Raw genomic sequence first — 21,838 nt, 5'->3', positions numbered from 1 at the left:
CTATTTATGGAAATTGTTTACCACTGTTTGGGGTTGGGGAAGCGGGAAGACCCTGTAATTGTTTTGCTGCCAAAGGAATGCAGTCGTCCTGGCAGCAAAATGGGTCATTTTAGAACGGGTAAACGGCTACTTCATGCTTCTGGAATTGTTCTAAATACTTACGGATTTCTTCTTGTGGAATTTGTATGATGCTGGTAAATCGTATCGAAGCTCTGCAAATATAATTTACAATGAATTATGGGCAGCAGGCATAACACTGAAAGGTACAAGCTCTAACCAGGACAATAAAGCAAGGTTGATGCATTTTAAGGGTATTAAATCTTGGCGACTAGAGCTTGTTAACATGGCAAGCAGAGACGTGGCCATTTGGATTTCCATTTTAAAAAAAAAAGCTTCATATTTAACTTTTTTATACATTTCAAACCACTGTAAATTGTGACTACCTATAAACTATCTAGCTTGCCTATAAGTGTTATGGTTGTATTAAATGAACTGCTACTCAAACACTAGCCACAGAAGAATACTTTGAGCAAATAAAATGGCAGTGGGGTTTAACAAGTTAATCTTGAGGCAAATCAAGCTGCTTAAAAAATATTGTGTTAATCTATGCAGCATACTAAACTAACTAATTGGCAGGTTAATCGATTGGTTCTCCTGTGCTCTATCAGCAAAATCCTGTTTCCCAGCATTCACTAAATGGCTGCCTTTCAAACTCAAATCAATCCTTCAGTCAGTGTAACTCAGAAGCTACAATGTATTTTTAAATTACAGTTTACAGCTCAAACTGATATCAATATTCTCCAAACAGGAAAGTTAAAGAGCACTGCTGGGGAGGTGTGCTAAAACATGCTATAGAAATCAAGACGTGCAGTACATAAAATGGTATAACTTCTGTAAACTTTTCGTGCCTTATCCACTCCCCCCTGTCCATTTTTTTCCCCCCTGTGTATAGTGTCAGCATTCTCTTTTGTATTAGATATGAAATTGTTTGGTTTCCTTTGAATGTACCAGAAAGTGTATGAATGTTATGACATTGCAAAAAAATGGCAGCTCAATTTTAAAATAAAGTTAGTATCAAACTACAGAACTGGTTTTAATAAAATATGTAGGATATTGTTCCTTTAATGTGGCACACACTTAAAATTGCAACATGAAAAAAATAGCTTGGGTACTCCCTTTTAAACTAGCTCTACATTTATTCAGCATGTGGTTTATTGGTGAAACTGCAACGGATATGTTTCTGATCGAAAGGTTCTTGATGATCCAGGTCACCTGATGAAAGGTTCTCGATGGACCAGAAACTTTGTACCCACTGGTTTCATTAAAACCCCATGCTGAATAGTTTGGGTAGAGCACCAAGGTGTGTTTTTTTTTTGTTTTTTTTTTAAGGGGGTGTAATAACTATCAAATGCTAGGTAGACTGAGGCTGATGCAGGTGTGACAAGCACAATTATATTTCTGCCATCTTGCCTTCCAATGTATTCGAAGGGTATTTTGTGAAATCCTGAACTATGCTATGGTGATTTTCAGCCCTCCCTTTTAATAAAAAAATTGCAGTAAATGCTTAATTACAAAAACAAAACACCTCTGCCAGTCTTACCAGCCAGTATCTCAATCTTCACTTGCCAATCGGCTGCCTTCTTTTTAATATGCTAGAAGACAAATACTATAGTTAGTTTTTATTAAAGAACTTTTTTTTTTTTTTTACACAATTTGTTAAACACTGATATAGAACCAGTCAAACTCGAATGAAATCTGAACTCAATGTAACGGTGTTGCACCCAACCATGTTGAAAGTGGTAAATGTAATAACTGGTTAAAAGGGTAGTCCCTCTTAATGATTAAGTTGGGTCCTAATAGGTTATATGTTGGTGTCAGTTTGTAAACAAATGACCAGCAGAACTTTTTTTTTTTTTTTTTCAAATGCTTTGGCGAGTTTGAATTTCTTAACTCAGGGATGCGCAAACTTTAAAGTGTGACCCCTGTCCTTTTACCTGCTCTCCGGCATCTCAGTGACGACAATCAGAAGATGGGTAAAGAGCTGGTCAGACATCCTGTTTGATTAAAATCAATTCTGTTCTGTCTAATTTTACTTTAAAAGGTGGTGTCAAGATTCAAAATGGTTTACCGGTCAAAGAGGGGTGTTATTTTATATTGCAGACACATTACAATTTAAACTTTTAAATTGCCCCCCAAACTCACCCTCTTGAAATCCTAGTTGGCAAAATCTGCCTCCCCTTTAAGTCGGTCTTTATTGCTGTCATCTACCACCCCTCTACTGTCCCTAACTGATATCACCCAGTTTTTTGGCTCCATTTCCTCTCTGAATGAGAAGAGTGAGCTGCTAGTTCTTGGGGGTTTCAACTACAATTAACTAGACTATAAAAACCACAAAATCCAGCTACAACTCAAGTTGCTTATCCTAACGCAACTCATTTCCCAACCCACACGGACAAACATGAAATCTCACAACCATTCCTTGCTAGACTGAATTTTCACCTCAAATCCCAGCAGAATCCAATCTTCTGGCATTTCTTCATGACATTTTCAGTGACCATGCAATAGTGTACTGTATAAGGAAAATTAAACCACCCCAATCAAGCCCTAAGGTTCTCAATAGAATATTTGGAAACTTGAAACCACAACAGTTTCTGGCTGACCTTACCAACTGCCCTTGGTACAGAATCGATTTAATTCCCGATCCTGCGCTCGACTATTTCCAATCCGAGTTCTTAAAACTCTGATACCCATGCTCCATTATACAGAATAAGAGTACCGGGGAGGGGGGGCACCTACCGTATGTTACAACTGACCGTATAGCGCTCAACCATTTCAGGGATGCCTTGTGGAAAAAGCTACAAAGTAACTGGCACTACCAAGGATCTTAATCACTACAGGTGCACAAGGCAAACAAGACATGCAAACACACAATATTACTCTGACAATCTTCACCAGAATACATCAAACCCAGCTAACTTCTGGAAGTTTATCGACAATATATTCCAGCCTTCTAGCCATCAACAACCTAGTAGTATCACTAAAGGAGGATATCACTCTGACAAACACCACTGACATTGCAAATGCATTTAATGATTACTTTGTGGGGTGTGCTACTAACTTATTAGCGAAACGCAACCCAAAACATGAACCTCATTCGGAGAGTACCCCTATAGCCCCCACCCTCTCCCAACACTGCTCAAAATTTTAAATTTGTCCCAGTATCTGAATAAAAGATTACACATGCGCTCCTCAAAATAAAACTAAGCCGCCAATGTGGACCTGATTTACTGCAATCTAAGTTCCTAAGACTTGGTGCCCCAGCCATTGCCAAATCAATTGCTTCCATAGTCAACTCTATTCTGTCTGCAGGCCATATCCCTAAGACCTGGAAACCTGCCAGAGTTGTCCCAATCTCCAAAAAGTGGGGACAACAACACTGTCTCAAACTACACGCCAATCTCTCTCTCTTTACAGGAATTTGTTCCTGTAGAGTACACCTAGTTTGATACCCTGACATCCAAAACCTATGCCAATGTGCATCCCAAATGTTAAATGGGAGTCTTATGCTTAAGTATTTAAAACTAGTAACAGGAGTTAGGGTGGTATTAGCGTTGGTTCTGATCTGGAGCTCAGTCATTGGAAGCTTTAGAAATGTAGCCGTGGTCCCAAATACTATTGTTACAGTCTCACACATACTTACTTTAATCTGACTTTTATAGACTTGAAAATTGGATTTCCCAAAACAAACTTTTTTTTCTTTTTAAACACTGACAAGACTGTAACAATGGTATTTAGGACCAAGGCTAAATTTTTAAAGCTTCCAATGACTGAGCTCCAGATCAGAACCAACGCTAATACCACCCTAACTCCTGTTACTAGTTTTAAATACTTGGGCATAAGACTCCCATTTAACATTTGGGATGCACATTGATACTCTGACATCCAAAACCTATGCCAAACTAGGTGTACTTTACAGGAACAAATCCTCCCTAAGTCTGCTGGTCAGAAAGCGTATCGCACAGCAGATGCTGAAGCCAATTATCGACTATGGGGACATAGTATACGGCTCGGCACCCCAAACCCACCGTCGCAAACTTGATACCCTCTACAATTCAATATGCCAATGCAACTACAACACATCACTGCGAAATTCTCAAAGAACTAGATTGGTCATCACTCAAATCTAGGCGCAAAGTTCATCTCTCCTGTCTTGCCTTCAAATACTTTCTGGGCAAGCTTCCGGTCTATCTGAACAAGCTACCCACTCCTACCACATGCAGCACTTATCTGAGATCTGACTCCAAAAGACTGTTCATGGTCCCAAGGTTCAGCAAAGTATCTGGCTGCTCCTCCTTCCCTTACCATGCACCCCACAACTGGAACAACCTACCGGAGACTCACAGCCACCACCAGTCTAAATTCTTTCAAAACTAAAGCTGTCTCACATTTTAATCTGGTCTGTAACTGTTACATACGCCTATAATATATATTATCTCTAACTGTGTATGCAGTGTCTTGTATATAATGTATAACCCTGTTCACTTATGTAACTATGTATTTGTAACCATGTATGTCATCATAACTCTATGCCCAGGACATACTTGAAAACGAGAGGTAACTCTCAATGTATTACTTCCTATTAAAACATTTTATAAATAAATTACTAGCATCACAGCTGATGCTTCCACTGCAGCCAGGGATTTGGGGGAAATGACATGCAAATGAGTAAACAGTGTCACCTTTTCCTTATCCATTTTAACATGGGTAACCCCGTATAAGCATATGCTTGCCATATTATACAGTTTTCAACATAGCCAGTAAGCCTACTTAGACTGCTGTTTTGACCTGGTGCGTGAGCATGGTTATTTGAATTCTAAAATGTAGTCTTTTTGATGTAACAAAATTGAGAACTTACTTCCCTGGTTGAAGTTTTGTGCAGGGAGTATACCGATGTTCTTGCCATCTGCAATGCTGTTTTAAGGAAAAGAATATCCATACCTGGGGTGGGGAAATATTGTTGTAATTAAAAGTACTCGTCCTGAAACAAACTTTAAAGGCACCTTGGATAATGTTTATTCGTAACCATTAAAATGCCCACTGCCTACATCAACTACATATAGCAGGTATGGGAAATGAATCCCTGTAGGTGCTACAAATGTCTGCAGTATTGTGCAATATAGCATAGGAGTCCAGGCAAGAGTTAAGTTCTAATGCAGTATGTAGGGCACTGAATGCTCACTTGATGGCCATATAATAGGGCAGGGGGGCGCAAACTTTTTTCCCTGCGCCCCCCTGACGGCTGTCCCCTCGCTCCCGCGCCCCCCCCAACCCCAACTTACCCACGCTCCGGCGTAATGACGTCACGTTGCCATAGCAACGTGACGTCACATGACCTCGCAGCGTCATTTTGACGCCGCGTTGCCATGGCGCCGTAGGGAGGAAGCCGCCGGAGCCACGGTAAGTTAGGTTTACAGAGGCCCTGCAGCTCCCCCGGCACTTAATTTAAGTGCCTTCGGGAAGCGTGCGGGGCCTCTGTAAAACCCGCGCCCCCCGTCGGCAGTGTCGCGCCCCCCCTGGGGGTCGCGCCCCACAGTTTGCGCACCGCTGTTAAATAGGGTATATAATAGGGTAATAGAGTGGTATGCAAGCACCACAGCAGGTGTGTGAAATGTACCCTCACTGAAGAGAGCACACCGCACACCCACTTATGGGATGGCACCCCTCAACCCATAGGCATAAGACATGATAATAACATGAATAATGGAACTGCAATCACAGAAACAAGTAACTCACAAAACCTTCCTGGACCGGTGTAGCGTGCCTCCTTCCAATATGATGAATCCAAGTAAAGAAGAAAGTGGTGGAGCACTGCTTGAAAAAATAAATAAAAGGGCTGGAGGCTGCTTTATGGCATTAGTAGACCGGGCTACAAAAAGGAGGTACCCCCTTTTTGTAGCCCGGTCTACTAATGCCATAAATTAAAGCATTTTTTCATCTGCAAGCAGCCTCCAGCCCTTTTATTTATTTTTTCAAGCAGTGCCCCACCACTTTCTTCTTTACTTGGATTCATCAACTACATATACATAACATTTTCCATACCATATCTCTATTCCATTAGGACTGCAAAACACACTAGACAAGCAAGGTTTAAAATATAACCCACCTTTATTATGCTTTGTACCAAAGGGAGGATTCATTATCACGGTGTCAACAGATTTTACCATACTGTCAGATGGCAAAGCGCAAACATCACACTGAATCATGTCCAGATTTGTGAGCTCAAACGCCTCAGCATTTGTTTTAAATACTCCCAGTGCATCTCCATCTACATCAAATCCTAAACACAACCTGCAGGAAAGAGAGGAAGAAAAAGTGATGCTAGCAGCTAATTAAATGTATGGTGAATCATCTAGCATACAATATTTTGGGAAACATTTCAAATACATTTGGAGCACAAAATCGTTAATTTTTCTGAGACCATAATCAACACCTGAACACGAGTCAATTGCTACAAACTATGGTGCAGTGTTCCCTGAAATGTTCAGGTCATTTGAAATTTGTACCAAATACAGAAGAATTTACAATGCATCTGATCTCAGACGCGCTAATAGAGAGGGTTGGGGCTCCCCAGAATTTCACATTATAAGGTTCCTTAACCAAAAAAGGGTAAAAATATATACTGGTGTAATGTTAGACAATTGTATGTGTCTACAGCAGCGTTTTTAATAATCTCTTTTGTAGAGCAGACTAGTACAGAGCAATTTAGTAATTCAAGTCGAATCCCTGCTTTGCCAGATGAATAACCCCTCTGGCAACAAAGGGGTTACATGAGAACAATGACAGCGTTATTTTGTTTTCTGAAAGTATATTATGTGGAAAGAGTGTCTGGCGTACATGGACCTCAAATCCCTTCTGTTTAACGGGATTGTGGCATTACAGGTCTACTGACAAAGCAAAGACCATACTATTTTACTCACTAAGGGTTTAAAGCACGAAATACATATTTAATACTATTGTATGCACTATAATAATGCTAATCAATTAACCTTCGCTCTAACTTATGTTGTTCTTGGCTTATGATGCAAAACTAGAAGCTCAGACTTCTGTCTGAAAAGAAAATTGCATCGTTTTATGGCTACCAGTATATGAACTCTGAATCACCCACATTTTGGAAACAAAGATGCTGAAAATGTTTAATCTCTAGATACATTCTGTACTTACCCAGCACCCAACATGGAAGCACCGATGCTCAGGACACCGCAACCACAGCCAAGATCTGCAACCACCTTATCTTCAATGTCACCAAATGTATTATGTATTGTATGCAGCATGCATGCTAGAAGTGGGTAGAATATAGAGTTTTGACCATTTTAAGAGATGCTATTAGTAGAAAACATCTAATATTTACATTTTCAGGGATATTTTTTTATTTTTCAGACACTTCTTTAAAGGCCTATTTTTCTAATAAACATGAATAGTTTTGCTTAAGTGGAGATGCACAAAAGTTCAGTGCAAAATAACACTTATAAAAATCAGTCTTTTTAATTGAAACAGGTACACTGGCTTTATGCCATTTCAAAACCTGACTTTACTAGTAAACAATGTTATACCTCTAACCTGTTTAATTAATTAAGGTTTGAAATTGATAATTTTCCCTTCTTTTGGAACAAACCATATTTTCTAATAGTTACTTTTTACCAGTAAAGCTGTAGTCCCACTGAGCAAGGTATACCGCAATAAAGTAAAAACACTTATCCTTACTAAAGCTAGTTTTTAATGATTCATCATTTTAGTATCAAAACTGTTGACAAGGCAATTACAAACCACAAATAAATTAAATTTACTACCGTGATGCAGAACGGCAGAATTACAATGCAGGTTTCACAAATAGCAGTCTTTCGTGCTTAACAAGCAACACAAGGTTTTTGAAGTGAAACTTCCTTTCTGGCGCCTACAGGGTTTTCATGGGAAAAAAATCCCCTTGTAACGAAAATCCATAACGCAGGTGATGTCACGCTCCTAATGGGTGCGCGCCTGTCGCGCTCGTGCATCCGCACAAAACCACCATTTCAGGCCACAGGTTAAAAATTGTAGTAGATGTAGCTAGAGCACAGCCAGGGAAATCCTGCTTCTGGTATCCTGATGGTGCGACGGACAGCTCTGGTGAGCATCAAGAAGCAGCCTTTTCATTACCTTGTACACCTTGATAAAGTGCTGTTGCATGAAACGCGTAGGTGCGTTCATGTAGTCCGTTTTTATTGTCTCTCTAGCTTGCAATAAATTGATCACTAATTTCGTTTGGAGCTGCCTGGCTATTTTTTCCCCTTCTCTGGATACCAGAAGCAGGATTTCCCTGGCTGTGCTCTATCTACAGCTACTACAATTCTGAATCTACACCTGGATGGACTGCACACCACAGACGATGGGAGTGTCCCTTGGAGTGTACAGGTAAAGAGCCGCAGTGCCTTATGATATATCCTGTACACAACAGACATTATTATACATATATCTACATTCTGGTTGGGTGTTTATTGAAGTGTCAATTGATGTGGGTGTCACGTGGACTCCACTAGACACTTATCCCCTCCAGCTCAATTATATTATTATACTGTGGATACTCATTTATATATTCACTACAGACGGAACCAGGTCTGATTGTTGAGCACTACACTCACTCTACTATTCACAGAGGTTAAAAACACTGCCGGGTCTCATGCGAAGTGGGGACCGGACTCTGGCACAAATGCGCAGTGGCGACCGGACTCTAGCACACATGCGCAGTGGCGGCCGGAGTCTGCCACACATGCGCAATGGGGACCGGACTTGGCGCTTGGGAGACAGAGGCAGGCAGGCAGACACACACACACACACACACAGAGGCAGGCGCACTTACACAAGCAGGAACACACATAGAGGCAGGCGCGCACACACACACCGAGGCACCAGAGACGCAGACACACACGCAGATGCACCAGAGACGCACGCACACGCACCAGAGACGCACGCACACAGAGACAGTTAGTATAACTATATGTGCAAATAGCTACATAGGTGTGTACCAAGCATGCACGTTCTAAGTCAAACTTCTTTGCGTTTTCCCACTTACATTGTGTTTTGAATTTACATCACCATCACAAATACAATATTTGTGATAAAACACCGACCAAAGACAAAGAAGTTTCACTTAAAATGCGGGTGCTCAGCACACACAACTTTTTCTTTACAACATATAGCTACCAGAGGATTTGAAAATGAACAATGTCATCATGATGATAAAACAAAAGTAAGATTAGTTGGCGCAAACATTTTTGGATTTTATAAATGCACCTGTCACTTAAACGAATCATGAGGAATCTGCCTTTGTCGCAATACAACTCATCAACTACAAAAACAAATAATAATACTATGCTACGACCATTTGTAAAATAATACAAATACTGTACAAATATTTAGACATGCACAATAAGCATATCTACGTTTTTAAATATATTTTATCCTGATTAATCCTGTTAACCATAATTTGCTTTGAAATTGTACCATGTTCTAATAGCTTATGTATATAAAAATACAATTTACAGTAAAACAGACCAATTTATTCATAAAATATTTTACCATCAAAAAGTACATTGAGAGTTACCTCTCGTTTTCAAGTATGTCCTGGGATGTCAATGTTCCATTGGTATATATGATAACGTCACGATTAAGTTTAAGGAATAAACCACATTTAAAGATTTACCTGCAATATGTGGTCTTGTTGGATATTGCTCAAGGAGTATTTTTGGCTTTTCAAACACATCAACCTGCTGTAGACAACTTTCCAGCTCCTTCAGCTTCATTATTTAACTATTTAGGGATAGAAAACAAAAGATAAATAGTTACATTCCATCAGAATAAATACAACCCCAAAGAAACAGTTGTAGCCATTCACTTACGAGGTGGGAGGGAATAAATATGTGGAAATGATGCAGATACTGCTTTTTGATGTCAATATTTAGGATAAACATAATGGATTAGAGTCCCCTAAATACACGAATCCTATGGAAAGGAAGCACAGCTCCAAGGAATAGCAGCAGTACCTGGTACGTCTGCCATGTCACATCACAGAGATAGATACATACATCATCACATACATAATCATATACATACATACATACACCCCTTGTGAAATGTGCAGGACTTACCAATGAGGGTACTGCTCAGAGAGTCTGCTGGAAGCATGCAGATAGAAAGTGTCCATCAACACAAACTGTCCCCCGGCAGCTGAAGACTGGAGCATGTAAGTTCCGGAGCACAGAAAACACACTATAATGATTAGCTCAGCTAGCTAGATCTCTACTGCCATCTGCTGCATCATACATTGTCAGGCTATGGAACGTTACTTGCACCCAAATGTGTAGAATTGTATTATATTATAAACTACTATGACAAGCTAGTAACACAAGAAAAAGAGTAAGTTAGAGTAGCAATGTTATCACAGTTTGGACTAACAGTAGTTTTAAAACTTAAGTATTAAGAAGTACTAAGCCAATGGTTCACTCTCATTGGCTGAACCAGCTCATGTGACGCTGACATCATGTCACGGCAGCGCGAAATTTAAAATTGAGGTGTCTCGGCAAAAGGTAGCAGCGTTGACGCGCGCTGCGGGCACTTGAGAAACTACCGTAGACAATCGGATGAGTCCCGGAAGTGCGCGCGGACTGGGCGACACCGCCACCATGAGCTCGCCCTTTAAGTTTGTCTCAAAGCCATAGTATTTTTGTGTACATAGGCTAGGTAGCCTTGCGTTTCACAAACCAGAAGAAAACAAAAAACAAAATCAGTAAACCAATGAACTTGATTGGTATAGGGAAATTGGGTGGGTGGAAGGGTAAAAGGGTAATTGAAAATATCAAAATCACTCACACGGCCATGTGTGAGTGTAAACACATCACATTATAGGCAGCTTTAGCCTGGAGCTTGCTTCATGAATCACTGGTCCCGAAGGTGATCTCAGAAGAAATGGAGGGGAAACAACAATGGGTGTATGTCACTAATAAGTGACAATGTAATGGATAAATATATAAAAACCACTCACATGGCCATATGTGTGTGGACACTCAGAGAAAATCCAAGCCTCGCTTGTAGAACCCAATCCTCCTTGGTCACTCAAAGGTAAAATAAGCCATGGATATAAAAACCCAATACTTTAATAAAAGAACACGTAAAATGTCCGATTAAGAAATCAATACTGTCCCAGAACTCACAAGTTCTACAAGCGAGGCTTGGATTTTCTCTGTGTCCACACTCACATATGGCCATGTGAGTGTTTTTTTATATATTTCTCCATTACATTGGCACTTATTAGTGACATACACCCATTGTTGTTTCCCCTCCATTTCTTCTGAGATCACCTTCAGGACCAGTGATTCACGAAGCAAGCTCCAGGCTAAAGCTGCCTATAATGCGATGTGTTTACACTCACACATGGCCGTGTGAGTGATTTTGATATTTTCAATTACCCTTTTACCCACCCAATTTCCCTATACCAATCAAGTTCATTGGTTTACTGATTTTGTTTTCTTCTGGTTTGCGCTCGCCTTATTGTGTTTCCCTACTGTGTGAGGATCCTGGGAGATCCGTTGCCGGCTGAGCAGCAGCAAAGACCTGCGGCTAGTATTGCATTATTATTTTATGTATGTGTTCTATTGCCGCCTACAGACGTCTATTTTAGATTCCCACAAGGCTCTGGGTACTATTGTGACTAATTGTTAGGAGCACCCCAGTTTTCCAATATATTTGCGTTTCACAAAGTCATAATACATTTTTAAAGTGTTCCACAACGTCACAATATATTTTTAAGGGGCTCGATTGAGTAACAATACATTGTTAAAGGGTTCCACGGTTCTTAAAAGGAAAATTTGGAAGCTTTACATTACAGGTTTTATTAGAAAGTTCTTTACGTTAAATATAATTTGACTTGTGTATATGAACCCCTATGTGGAATACACACCACAAACCTTTATTTTATTTTTGTAGTTTAACACTTTAGAGTGCTGTTGAATTACAAAACCTGTTCCTGTTTGCACACAAAGGCCTAACAGAACAATATACGAGAAGCCTAGTTACTCTGATTCCTTTGTAGTATATTGTTTCTTGTCTGTCTCTAAAGTAAATCTTTTATTTCAACTGTTCTTGCTTGGCACTTTCTCTTCCTTGTATGTGGACAATGTGCTACGTTCTTTAGTAGAGATGTGCAAACTGTTTGCATCTGTTCTCAAACTCTAGGAAAAGGTGCAGTTTTCCCGCGAAGCAGTAAAACTAGTCCACATTTATTCCTCACCCGAGTCCTATTACCCCTGATGTGAAAGGTCACATTGGTCATATTACCTATTTTTCTTTTTTTTCTAAATAAAATAAACAAAACGTGGAGAAAATGGAAATTATGCCTATTTTTGCGAACTTTTCGCAAAAAACCCTACATTTTGCGCCCTTTTTTAACTTAAAATGTAGCTTGTGTGACAGCAACATTATTTGTACTGTGTTTTCAAATTGCCGGTTTCAAGCAGTTTTATTGTTTCTGAAACAGTTGTACCAGTGACTAAATAAGATTGTCCTGTTTCTAAGCAGCTGCATTTTCAGAGCATAGGTTCTAAATCTCTTTGATCTGTGATGTGGTCTGTCTCTGCAGTTTTAAACCCACGAACTTTAGAACAGATTGTACATACACTTGTATTGCCCCAGTGTAAAGTATTTGGCACATGGATGTTCTGGTGCAAGATACTGTACCACCATGAAGGAGCAGAGACAGAAGGGATAAAGTGCGTTTGCTGCATATATACCATTTTAGTTGATACATCTGGGGTGTTTTGTTTGTCACACCTATGGAAGTACCAGCACTCTGTCTAACAGCTAAAAGTACTAAAGAATACAAATGTGAAGATGAACAAATTTAATGACACTAATAATAAACTGGAATCATAGCAATAATAGCAAATGTATGAGCAAAAAATAAAGTGTCACCATGGGAAATGTCTCAATGTGAGGGGTGGAGGGGAAAGAAGGAGAAGGGGAAAAAAAACACATGAAACATAAGGAAAAACACAATATGGAGAAAAGTACCTCTTCATCTGGCCCATTCCCCCTGGTCCCAGAGGTACTTCCCTAAGCCTTCCCTCCCCTGTAGAAAGTCTGACCAAACACCACCGTAGATTGCTATAAGTCATAAACTATAGGTAGGACAGAGTTTGCATAAAGGTACCAGACAAAACAGTCAATGAGATAGGAAATCAAACCCTCTGTCCTGTCCTTGTTTGTCAGTTTTGCATCCAGGAGACTTTGTATTGGCAGCTCTCTGGGACTCCTAATCACTGACAGTGACACCAATACCTCAGGAACTGAACATGAGCAAAACCGAGTCCAAGATAATAATAATAATAGCATGTTCTTTTATAGCGCTGCTAGTTTTACGTAGCGCTTTACAGAGACATTTTGCAGGCCCTGCCCTGTGGAGCTTACAATCTATTTTTTTGGTGCCTGAGGCACATGGAGATAAAGTGACTTGCCCAAGGTCACAAGGAGCCGACACCGGGAATTGAATCTTTACTCACTGAGCCACTCCTTCTCCACTATCATACTGACAACCAGAATGTGAGTGAGACTGGCTCCCTGGTACTGAACCTGAGTGAGTGAGATTGAGGAACTGAAATGTAATTAATATGAGTGAGACTGATTCCCAATAAGTGAGGTTCACTGAGCGAATCTGACTCCAAATCAGTGTAATTCAGTGTGAGTGAGACTGACTTATAAGTGAAATTCAATGAGTGTTGCTGAGTGTTAACACCCCACATCTCCCATTCATATGAATGGGAGTAAAAGTGTGGTAAAGTTTAGCACTATTTTGTGGATCTGGGACATAGTATGTAAAACTTAAGTGAGTATGAGTTAAACTGAATCCTAACAATTGAGATGCCATAAATATAACTTGGACTGACGCTTAACAACTGAGTGCGAGTGATACTGAATCTTAAGAAGCGAAACTCAATGAGTGTTTGGGCCCGATCCCTAATAAGTAAAACTCACGGAGTATGAGAGGCTGATCCCTAGAGCGAAAACTCAGAGTGTGAGTCAGACTCGCTCCTAATCAGTGAGGTTCAATGGATGTTAGTGAGACTGATTCATGATAAGTTAGGCCCACTAAGTGCGTGAGACTGGCACGTGAAATGCAATGAGTGTGAGTGAGATTCATTCAAGTGTGGCTCACTACGTGGGAGAAAACCTGGCTTCTGTAGTGGAAGTGAGACTGGACCCCGATAGGTGAGGCTTACTAAGTGGGAGTGAGACTAGTCCCTGACAGGTGAGGCTTACTACGTGGGAGTGAGACTGGCTCCCGATAGATGAGGCTTACTAAGTGGGAGTGAGACTGGCTCCCGATAGGCGAGACTCGCTGAGTGCGAGTGAGCCCTCAGCGCCTGCTCTCACAGCACAGCGGCGTGACAGCGCCATGCAGGAGGAGCAGGAAGATCTCGCGAGAGCACGCGGGAGCCCCGTGTATAGGAAGACACAACAAAAGTAAAATCGCCAATAACAATTCCTGAGGTCGCACGATGGCGGCGGCGCCGCAGCTCAGCCGGGATAAGGAAGCCACGGCGTCTCTGCTGAAGAGCGGGCTGAGCCGGCCGGACAAGAGGCAGGCAGTGCAGGAGCAGCTGAAAGAGCTGCTGGACGGGGTGCTGTGCGCGGGCAAGCCGGCGGGGGAGGCCGGGGAGGCGCTGGAGTGGTGCCGGTGCCTGCTGGCCGGAGGGGACACATTCGAGGACTTCTGCCAGGCGGTGCGCTCCTATGATCACGCCACCCTGTGCGGCTTGGTGTGGACGGCTAACTTCGTGGCCTACCGCTGCCGGACGTGCGGGATCTCCCCCTGCATGTCCCTGTGCGCCGAGTGCTTCAGCCAGGGGGAGCACGCAGGCCACGACTTCAACATGTTCCGCAGCCAGGCCGGAGGGGCGTGCGACTGCGGGGACAGCAATGTCATGCGGGAGAGCGGGTGAGAGGGCAGGCATGGGGGCAACTCCGCATGCAGGGGGCAATGCAGGGCCAGAGGGGGCATGCAGGGCACTGCGAAGCATTACTTGTCTGACCACAAGTGGGTGTATAGTAGTGGGTGATGCGTGTGTATGAATGCAGGGTGTGCATGTCGGCAGTGTCACCACAGATGCAGAGCAGTGTATGTGTGACTACAGATGCAGAGCAGGGAGTGTGTCAACACAAATGCAGGGTGTGTGTGTCACCACAGATGCAGAGGTGTGTGTGTGACTACAGATGCATATGTAATGCCCTCAAGGTGTTTAATGCAACGATCTGTAGACAAGGAGAATCTGCATTTAAGGATTCGAATATGGGAATTTGAGGATTCTGCACCAGAAATGCCATTTTAATAGAAAGTTTGGTTTGTGCTGTTGAAGACCAGAGCGAGACCTTCCCATGGCCTGTTTTGTGGGGGAATAACCTATTTGGCAGTTAATTGTCACTTGACATTCTTGTATAGAGGAGCTGCAAAACCAGAATGGCTTTTTTTAGTCAAGGAAGAGTCAGGTGGTCATGTCACGTGATCTTCACTTATGTAGAATATAAACTATTCGTACGTACATGTATTTGTGACCCTGCCCATTTGAAAACATGACAACATAAAGGTGATCGTATGATGTATTTTATTAGACCAACAAGTAGGAAGATGTTTTAATTGTTAACATGGGGTATAGAGCATCATTAATATATCACTATTAATTACCCCTCTTCAGAACTTACAGTAAGTGACAAAATGTAATTATTATTTTCCACCATTTATTTAAAGGGTCTTATTCATTTTACATGTCTATATTGCATAGGAATTGTCAAATGAAACTCCTGTTTCTCCTCTTTCACTGGGCAGGGGGGAATAATACATGAATCTACATTAGTCATCTTAATTCATAGAAAATTGTGGTTGGGGGGACTTCATGAAAAAAGACATTAGAACTTAAGTTCACCCACTGCTACTGTAAAAGTGTTAGAGGTAGTATTTTCCTGGAGCTCCTGTCCTTTCACCACCACGGTACAAATAGTCCATAAAATTAGGTATAAGCTTGAAAGAAAAACAAAAACAAAAACTCAAATTCGTTTAGTCAAATCTTTGGTTTAGGGCAAAGGATCTTGTGATACAGAAAAGAAGAAAAAAAAAAATCACAAAAAATATTTTTTCTTTTTCACTATTGGAAGGTGCTTCATGAATACATCCATGTAGGCCTTGCTAAGGACTGATAAATATTAGGTCTAAATTAAACCATAAAACTATTTTGTTTAGTGTCGGTGGTTTTTGGTCTGTACTAATTCATTGACTAATTGTCTGTTGGGCATCTGATTTCTGTACAGTATGCATTTTTGATAAACGCACACTGCATCACTTATTCAGCTTAACACCTTCCATGCAACACACATCCAAATCCAACACTGGTAGTATTAATTGCACACTGAGACCTGGTGACACTTTTTTGAAATAACCTGACATAATGGGCAGCCTCTGTATTAGATCTCCAAGTTAAACTTTGTGGGTTGAAGGTCCTATAGTTTGTGTGTGTGTTTGTGTGTGTGTGTGTGTGTGTGTGTGTGTGTGTGTGTGTGTGAAACAGGAGAGTCTTTTATTGCCTAACATAACCTCCATGATGGCAGCAGGAGAGGGATCTATTAATAGCGCAGACCTAGAAATAGTCAACAGAGAGAGAGATCAACCACCACTTGCTGGATCCTGGAACTGTCAGAAGTGTCCTGAAGAGTCAAGTGATTCATGACACATTTACTGTGTTTACAATTACACACTGTCATGTAGCGCTCATGTTCGTATCTGAAATGGGTGGGGATGGGGAGGGGAACTACAGTAACAATTGCTGTATATTGTGTCCCTTTGGCAGATAATTGGCATTGTGTATACTGTACTTGTCAATATAAAAAGATTTGCAGTACCTTCAAGTATAACCAATCTACTTAAGTACTGTATTCGTTTGCCAAAGTGTTAGGCCTCGATTTTATAGTAGACGCGTGCGCCTACTATAGTTTGAGCGATCCATGGCCTGTGGGATTTGTATGACGTGTGCGACTGGGATGTGTGGCCATGACGTCACGTGAGCGGTTCGCCTTCAGTCGCGCGACCAAATCATAAGAATCTGCTGCTCAGTCGCGCTTCCTCGCGTGCGCGCACTATGGCCGGCCCCATAGATCCCCTGCATTTTGTTAGAGCCGCTCGCGCCGCGGCCTTACTTGCAGCATCTTCATCGTCATTTAGCATTTGTATGTTGCTATAGTTGAGCATTTGGTTTTGAAGCAGCAATACGTCATTATTATTATTATAATAAAAAAAAAGTAACATTTCCTGAACAGGGACACTGGAACTGATCTGTGGTGGGTTTCCCCCCCTTCCCCCCCCCGCCCCTCCTGTGCATTTGTTTTAATAGATGCAGCAGTTGCTTCGCTTTAGGGAAATGTTAATACCTAAGCTGCCGATCGATTGGAAAAGATCCTGCTTCCTCGGGTTCACACTATGGCTGCCTATTTCAAAAGAAAAAGGGCTGTGCCTTTGGTAATGGTTGCTATAGTAATCCAAGAAAGCTTAATACATTAAAATTCATAAAGAAGCACTCCTGCATGTCTGTTTTTTTTTTTTGAGTTATAGGATTGAACCAGGGGTTCTCCAGAGCTGAACTGCATTTATTTCAGCTCCGGTGGACCCCCTGCTTCCCGAGATACTTGCTTCCATAGTGGATGCTGGTAGCAGCTCCGGTTGGGCTATCGAAATGGCGACTTTAAAGATCTGATGTCCTGCGGGCCAATAGGAAGCTGTGACATCATTCCTTGCAGCTTCCTATTGGCCCGCGTGACCGAGACATTTAAACCTGTGGAGCTGCTATCGGCACCCCCTACGGAGGTATGCATCTCAGCGAGCAGGGAGTCCCAGAGCTGAAATTAACAGTTCAGCTCCGGAGACCCCCTGCTTCCCAACTTTTTGGGGGGAGAGCATCTGCTCCTTTAAATACATAAAGAGTGTGGGGGGGGGGGGGGAAATGCAGTAAGTATTATCTTGGTTTATTAAAATAAACACTAAGATGATTTTGAATATATTGCTGCTTTGCTGTTATTGAGACCACTACTTTTAATTTCAATACGCATTTTAGCCGACCAAACTATCTTCTCGTGTTACATACACACACGAGTGAGATTAATTGTTAGTTATTGTATCACAACCAAAGAGACAAACCCAATTTGTAGCGCACTCTCACCCAGGTGGATGATTGATGTGTTAAAATTTATTTTAATTATTGGGAACAAACGATAAAATACAGGGCTATAAAAAAACAATTAGCGCATTGTAAATTCAGTAGGAGTATGTAAACCCCGGATAACAGGCAATGTTTGGTACAGTGTATTAATGAGAAACACTGTCCTTAGTGATATCTATTTGAAAGACATTCCCCAAGGGAAGGGGGTGGAGGAGGGAGATATTACTAAAATACCATTGAGGGGGTTGGAGGAGGGAGATATTACTAAAATACCATGGTATCTCCACTCCTCCACCCCCTGCATGTACATGGCATTCAAAACCTTACAGGTCTACATGTGTACATACTGTTTATACATTGGTACATACTTATTGTTTGCCTTGTAAATAAGAATAGGGTGATGCATTCTTTGTGAACTTTTATTTTTTTGCGTGATTATATAGCAAAACAAGAATTGTAAATATTAGGTGCCACTTATTAGAAAATGCTGGACAGATGACAACTTTATGCAACACCCAGTGTTGGGCAAATATTAAAGTGAAGAATAACTCGACTTAAATCACATTCTAACTTTCCATAGCAAGAATCATTGTTATAGCTTCATACAGTATATAGACTAAAGAGTAATCATCATTTTTTGGGTACTTATTGAAAAACATTCCATTGCTGCTTGAGTAGTGGGAAATCACTGTATAATGTAGTGAGATGTTTACATTGAATACAATTATCAAAAAACACCTCTGTAAGTGAGCATAGTGTGAAAATCAGAAAAATGCACATCACTAATTTGATCAGTCACTTTAGCAACAAGCCATGAGCTGGAATCAAATATTTTGTGTAAAGCATACAATTTAAAACATCAGATTACCATACTCCTATTTCAAACAAGAGCTTGCACTGGATGTTGCCATAGTGCTAGTAGCAAAAGCAATTCAATTGTAAGTGTTTTGGCATTAGAATGATGCTGAATAACTGCACATATGTTGGTGTTAGAAAAAGCAATTATTAAAAATATTTTCTTTGTAGAATTATTTGTAATGAGCTTGTATTTTAACTATAAAAACAGCTACTCCCCCCCCCGTCCTGACAAAAATGATATTTATGGATTAACATACTTTTTATAGTTGTAATAATCATTTTCTATTTTATTTTCCGAAACAGTATTCTTTTACTGGCACTTGGGATTACCATTTTTTAGCTAGTAGATTTGGGTTTTCTTCTTTAATATCCTATTTTTAATACGTTCTAAACAAATATTGAAAAGTCAGGAAAAATTATTGGTAGATATAGTAGAGTTAGAAAAGGTTGTGTGTACGTGTACAGCAAATAAAAAATATCACTTGTGGGTGCATTTGCATGTCTCCGACAAGTCTGCAAACCTGTCTTTTCCCATTATAGCTTAGCTTGTCCTTTTTAACAAGTTTTAACAAGTTGTTATACACACACACACACTGCATGTCATCCTATGTTTTATTTACTTCTAAACCGATTGAAGAAACCAGCCTCCCTGCAGAATGCCAAAGTTTACATGTACCTTTTTTTATGTTTTTAGTATTACAATATTTTCCTTTTTTGTTTTCCAGGTTTTGCAAAAGACACAGCATTAAATCAAGTTCCTGCGTTCCCTGCGTTCCCCATGATTTATTGATGATGTCTGAATTGGTTATCCCTCGATTTATCTTTTATCTCCTTCAGTACTTGAGAGATGGGTATAATGAGCCAGGTATGTTGAAACCGAAGACGTGATATTTAATAGGATCACTATTAACATTTTTGTGATAGAGGGACCTACACAAATAATTGTGAGTTTTATATATTTTTGCAGTTGAAATTGGGAATTAGTTTTTTGGAAATAAACATCGGTGCTAGAGGAACCTGACGTGGAATTATTTGGATTACAAATACAAAAATGAGAGCAACCACGTTTACAATATACTAATACAATAATTGTTTAAGTGATTTTATTCAGACTTTGTGTATATGACAGCCAGTATAAACCATGTAGCGTTACCAAAAAGGGTAAATGAGTTTACTGTTAATGAAAACCGATGCGCTTTTAAATAAATTGCTTTTCAAAGAAGCTTGCACTTTTTGAGGTTCTGAAATAGGTCAGATTTCTGTCAGAATATAGTTTACAGCCAGTATAAAAAGGCCACCACACATTTTACTGTTTGTATGTATGTGCGTACATACATATGTACACAGGCACTCAATGGAAGAAAGACGCATGCATCATAAATAATATAACCTGATAATTACTTAATCAAAACACAAGTCTGATAAAATATAACGTAGTCCAAAGTAGACACCCAACGTTTCGGTCCTCTGTGTCGATGGGAGGATGAAGGTTGATTTTTCTACTTTGGACTAGATTATATTTGAAAATTAGATTTGCAGCGCTGTATCTTCTTTCATCGGACTCGTGTTGGGTGACGTATTTATTCTCTCTATATCCATGCAAAAAAATAATAGCACAAGATTGGAAATGGAATCCTTGCCCCAGAGAGCTTACAAAGTATGCTTCAGTGAGTGTGTCCCACTCTCTCTCCCCCCCCCCCCCCCTTCCTTGGTTTTCTTTTCTTTAAAACGGCAAAGCTCTCCATAGTGGATTTTTTTAAACTACTCATTGGAAATGGAACATCTTGGCAAACATGGATTCCTAATGGATAGATACCTAAAATTTCACAACAGGAAAATGAGAAGTGGTTATCTATCTGCTGTAAAACCTCAGATCCGTATGTGATCCTTGGTTTTCTTTCATATTTAGGATAGCCTCATGTCTTTCCCAAGCATGTTTGAATTCCCTTACTGTATTACCTCCTACCACCTCTGTCGGGAGGCTATTCCATGAATCCACCACTCTTTCTATGAAGATACACTTCCTCACATTTCCCCTTAGCCTGCCTCCTTCCAGCTTAAGCGCATGACCTCTTGCTCTACTTTCTCAAAAATAGGCTTCCCTCCTGTACTTTTGTTTAACCCTTTATTTCTTTGAAAGTTTCAATGGATCATTCAATTGGCTCATTTTGAGGTTATACCAAAACATCTGAGCAACACACTTACTTATCACATTTTGTTTTCACACTTTTATATATGTATTTAAGTATGGAAGAGGTTAGGGGACAGAAATTATGGCAGACACGGCTTAGGCATATTGCTTCTGGTCCTCTAAGATCCTAGAGACAAAGTACAATCTGAGCAAATATGGTAGGGATAGTTCATTAATCTATTACAGAGATTTAAAAGTAGTGGTGCACGGTTGAGAACTCTTAGTACAGGGGTGGCCAACCCCAGTGTGTATTCGGAGAAGTGAACCGTGTAGGGCTACAGGATATCCTTTGGTCAGGTCACATCAGGATATAGATTATAGAATTCCTTCAGTAAAAATCAGGATGATGTCCAGATATTAAACTGATACTAGATCAAATATTAAGTATGCTGGGATAGAAACCCAGTTGGAACCCCGCAAAAACTAGGACAACATATGAGATCATAAGAAACCCAGCAACTATAGATCCAGGTAGTAAACAGTTAAGGCAACTTCCATAGGCAGT

The 21,838-nt window shown here is 40.6% G+C and overlaps 2 protein-coding genes across 11 annotated transcripts in view; one reads left to right on the top strand and one right to left on the bottom strand.

The window, feature by feature from the left end:
- The window catches only part of METTL5 (methyltransferase 5, N6-adenosine), a 33,554-nt gene extending 19,096 nt beyond the window's left edge, over positions 1–14,458 (bottom strand). Inside the window, exons 1-8 of one of the 4 annotated variants that reach the window (XM_075609120.1) lie at positions 14,384–14,458; positions 10,182–10,267; positions 9,737–9,843; positions 7,222–7,336; positions 6,164–6,348; positions 4,916–4,998; positions 1,601–1,652; positions 163–212 (exon numbers count right to left, since the gene is read on the bottom strand). In XM_075609120.1, coding sequence (XP_075465235.1) covers positions 163–212; positions 1,601–1,652; positions 4,916–4,998; positions 6,164–6,348; positions 7,222–7,336; positions 9,737–9,836 — 585 coding nt within the window. In that variant the 5' untranslated portion in view covers positions 9,837–9,843; positions 10,182–10,267; positions 14,384–14,458. Of the gene's footprint in view, positions 1–162; positions 213–1,600; positions 1,653–4,915; positions 4,999–6,163; positions 6,349–7,221; positions 7,337–9,736; positions 9,844–10,181; positions 10,342–13,098; positions 13,334–14,383 lie in introns of those variants that run through there. The other 3 variants (XM_075609118.1, XM_075609121.1, XM_075609119.1) reach the window with 3 other exon arrangements.
- Positions 14,459–14,499: 41 nt separating this feature from the next.
- Positions 14,500–21,838, top strand: part of UBR3 (ubiquitin protein ligase E3 component n-recognin 3) — a 148,191-nt gene continuing 140,852 nt past the window's right edge. For 4 of the 7 annotated variants that reach the window (XM_075609113.1, XM_075609110.1, XM_075609108.1 and 1 more), the window contains exons 1-2: positions 14,501–15,022; positions 19,868–20,007. In XM_075609113.1, the coding sequence (XP_075465228.1) occupies positions 14,583–15,022; positions 19,868–20,007 (580 nt within the window). In that variant the 5' untranslated portion in view covers positions 14,501–14,582. Of the gene's footprint in view, positions 15,023–19,867; positions 20,008–21,838 lie in introns of all 7 variants that reach the window. The other 3 variants (XM_075609107.1, XM_075609109.1, XM_075609111.1) reach the window with 2 other exon arrangements.

Source organism: Ascaphus truei, chromosome 7, assembly GCF_040206685.1.
Source record: "Ascaphus truei isolate aAscTru1 chromosome 7, aAscTru1.hap1, whole genome shotgun sequence".
Lineage (NCBI taxonomy): Eukaryota > Metazoa > Chordata > Amphibia > Anura > Ascaphidae > Ascaphus > Ascaphus truei.
This window is presented reverse-complemented; position numbering and strand designations above follow the sequence as displayed.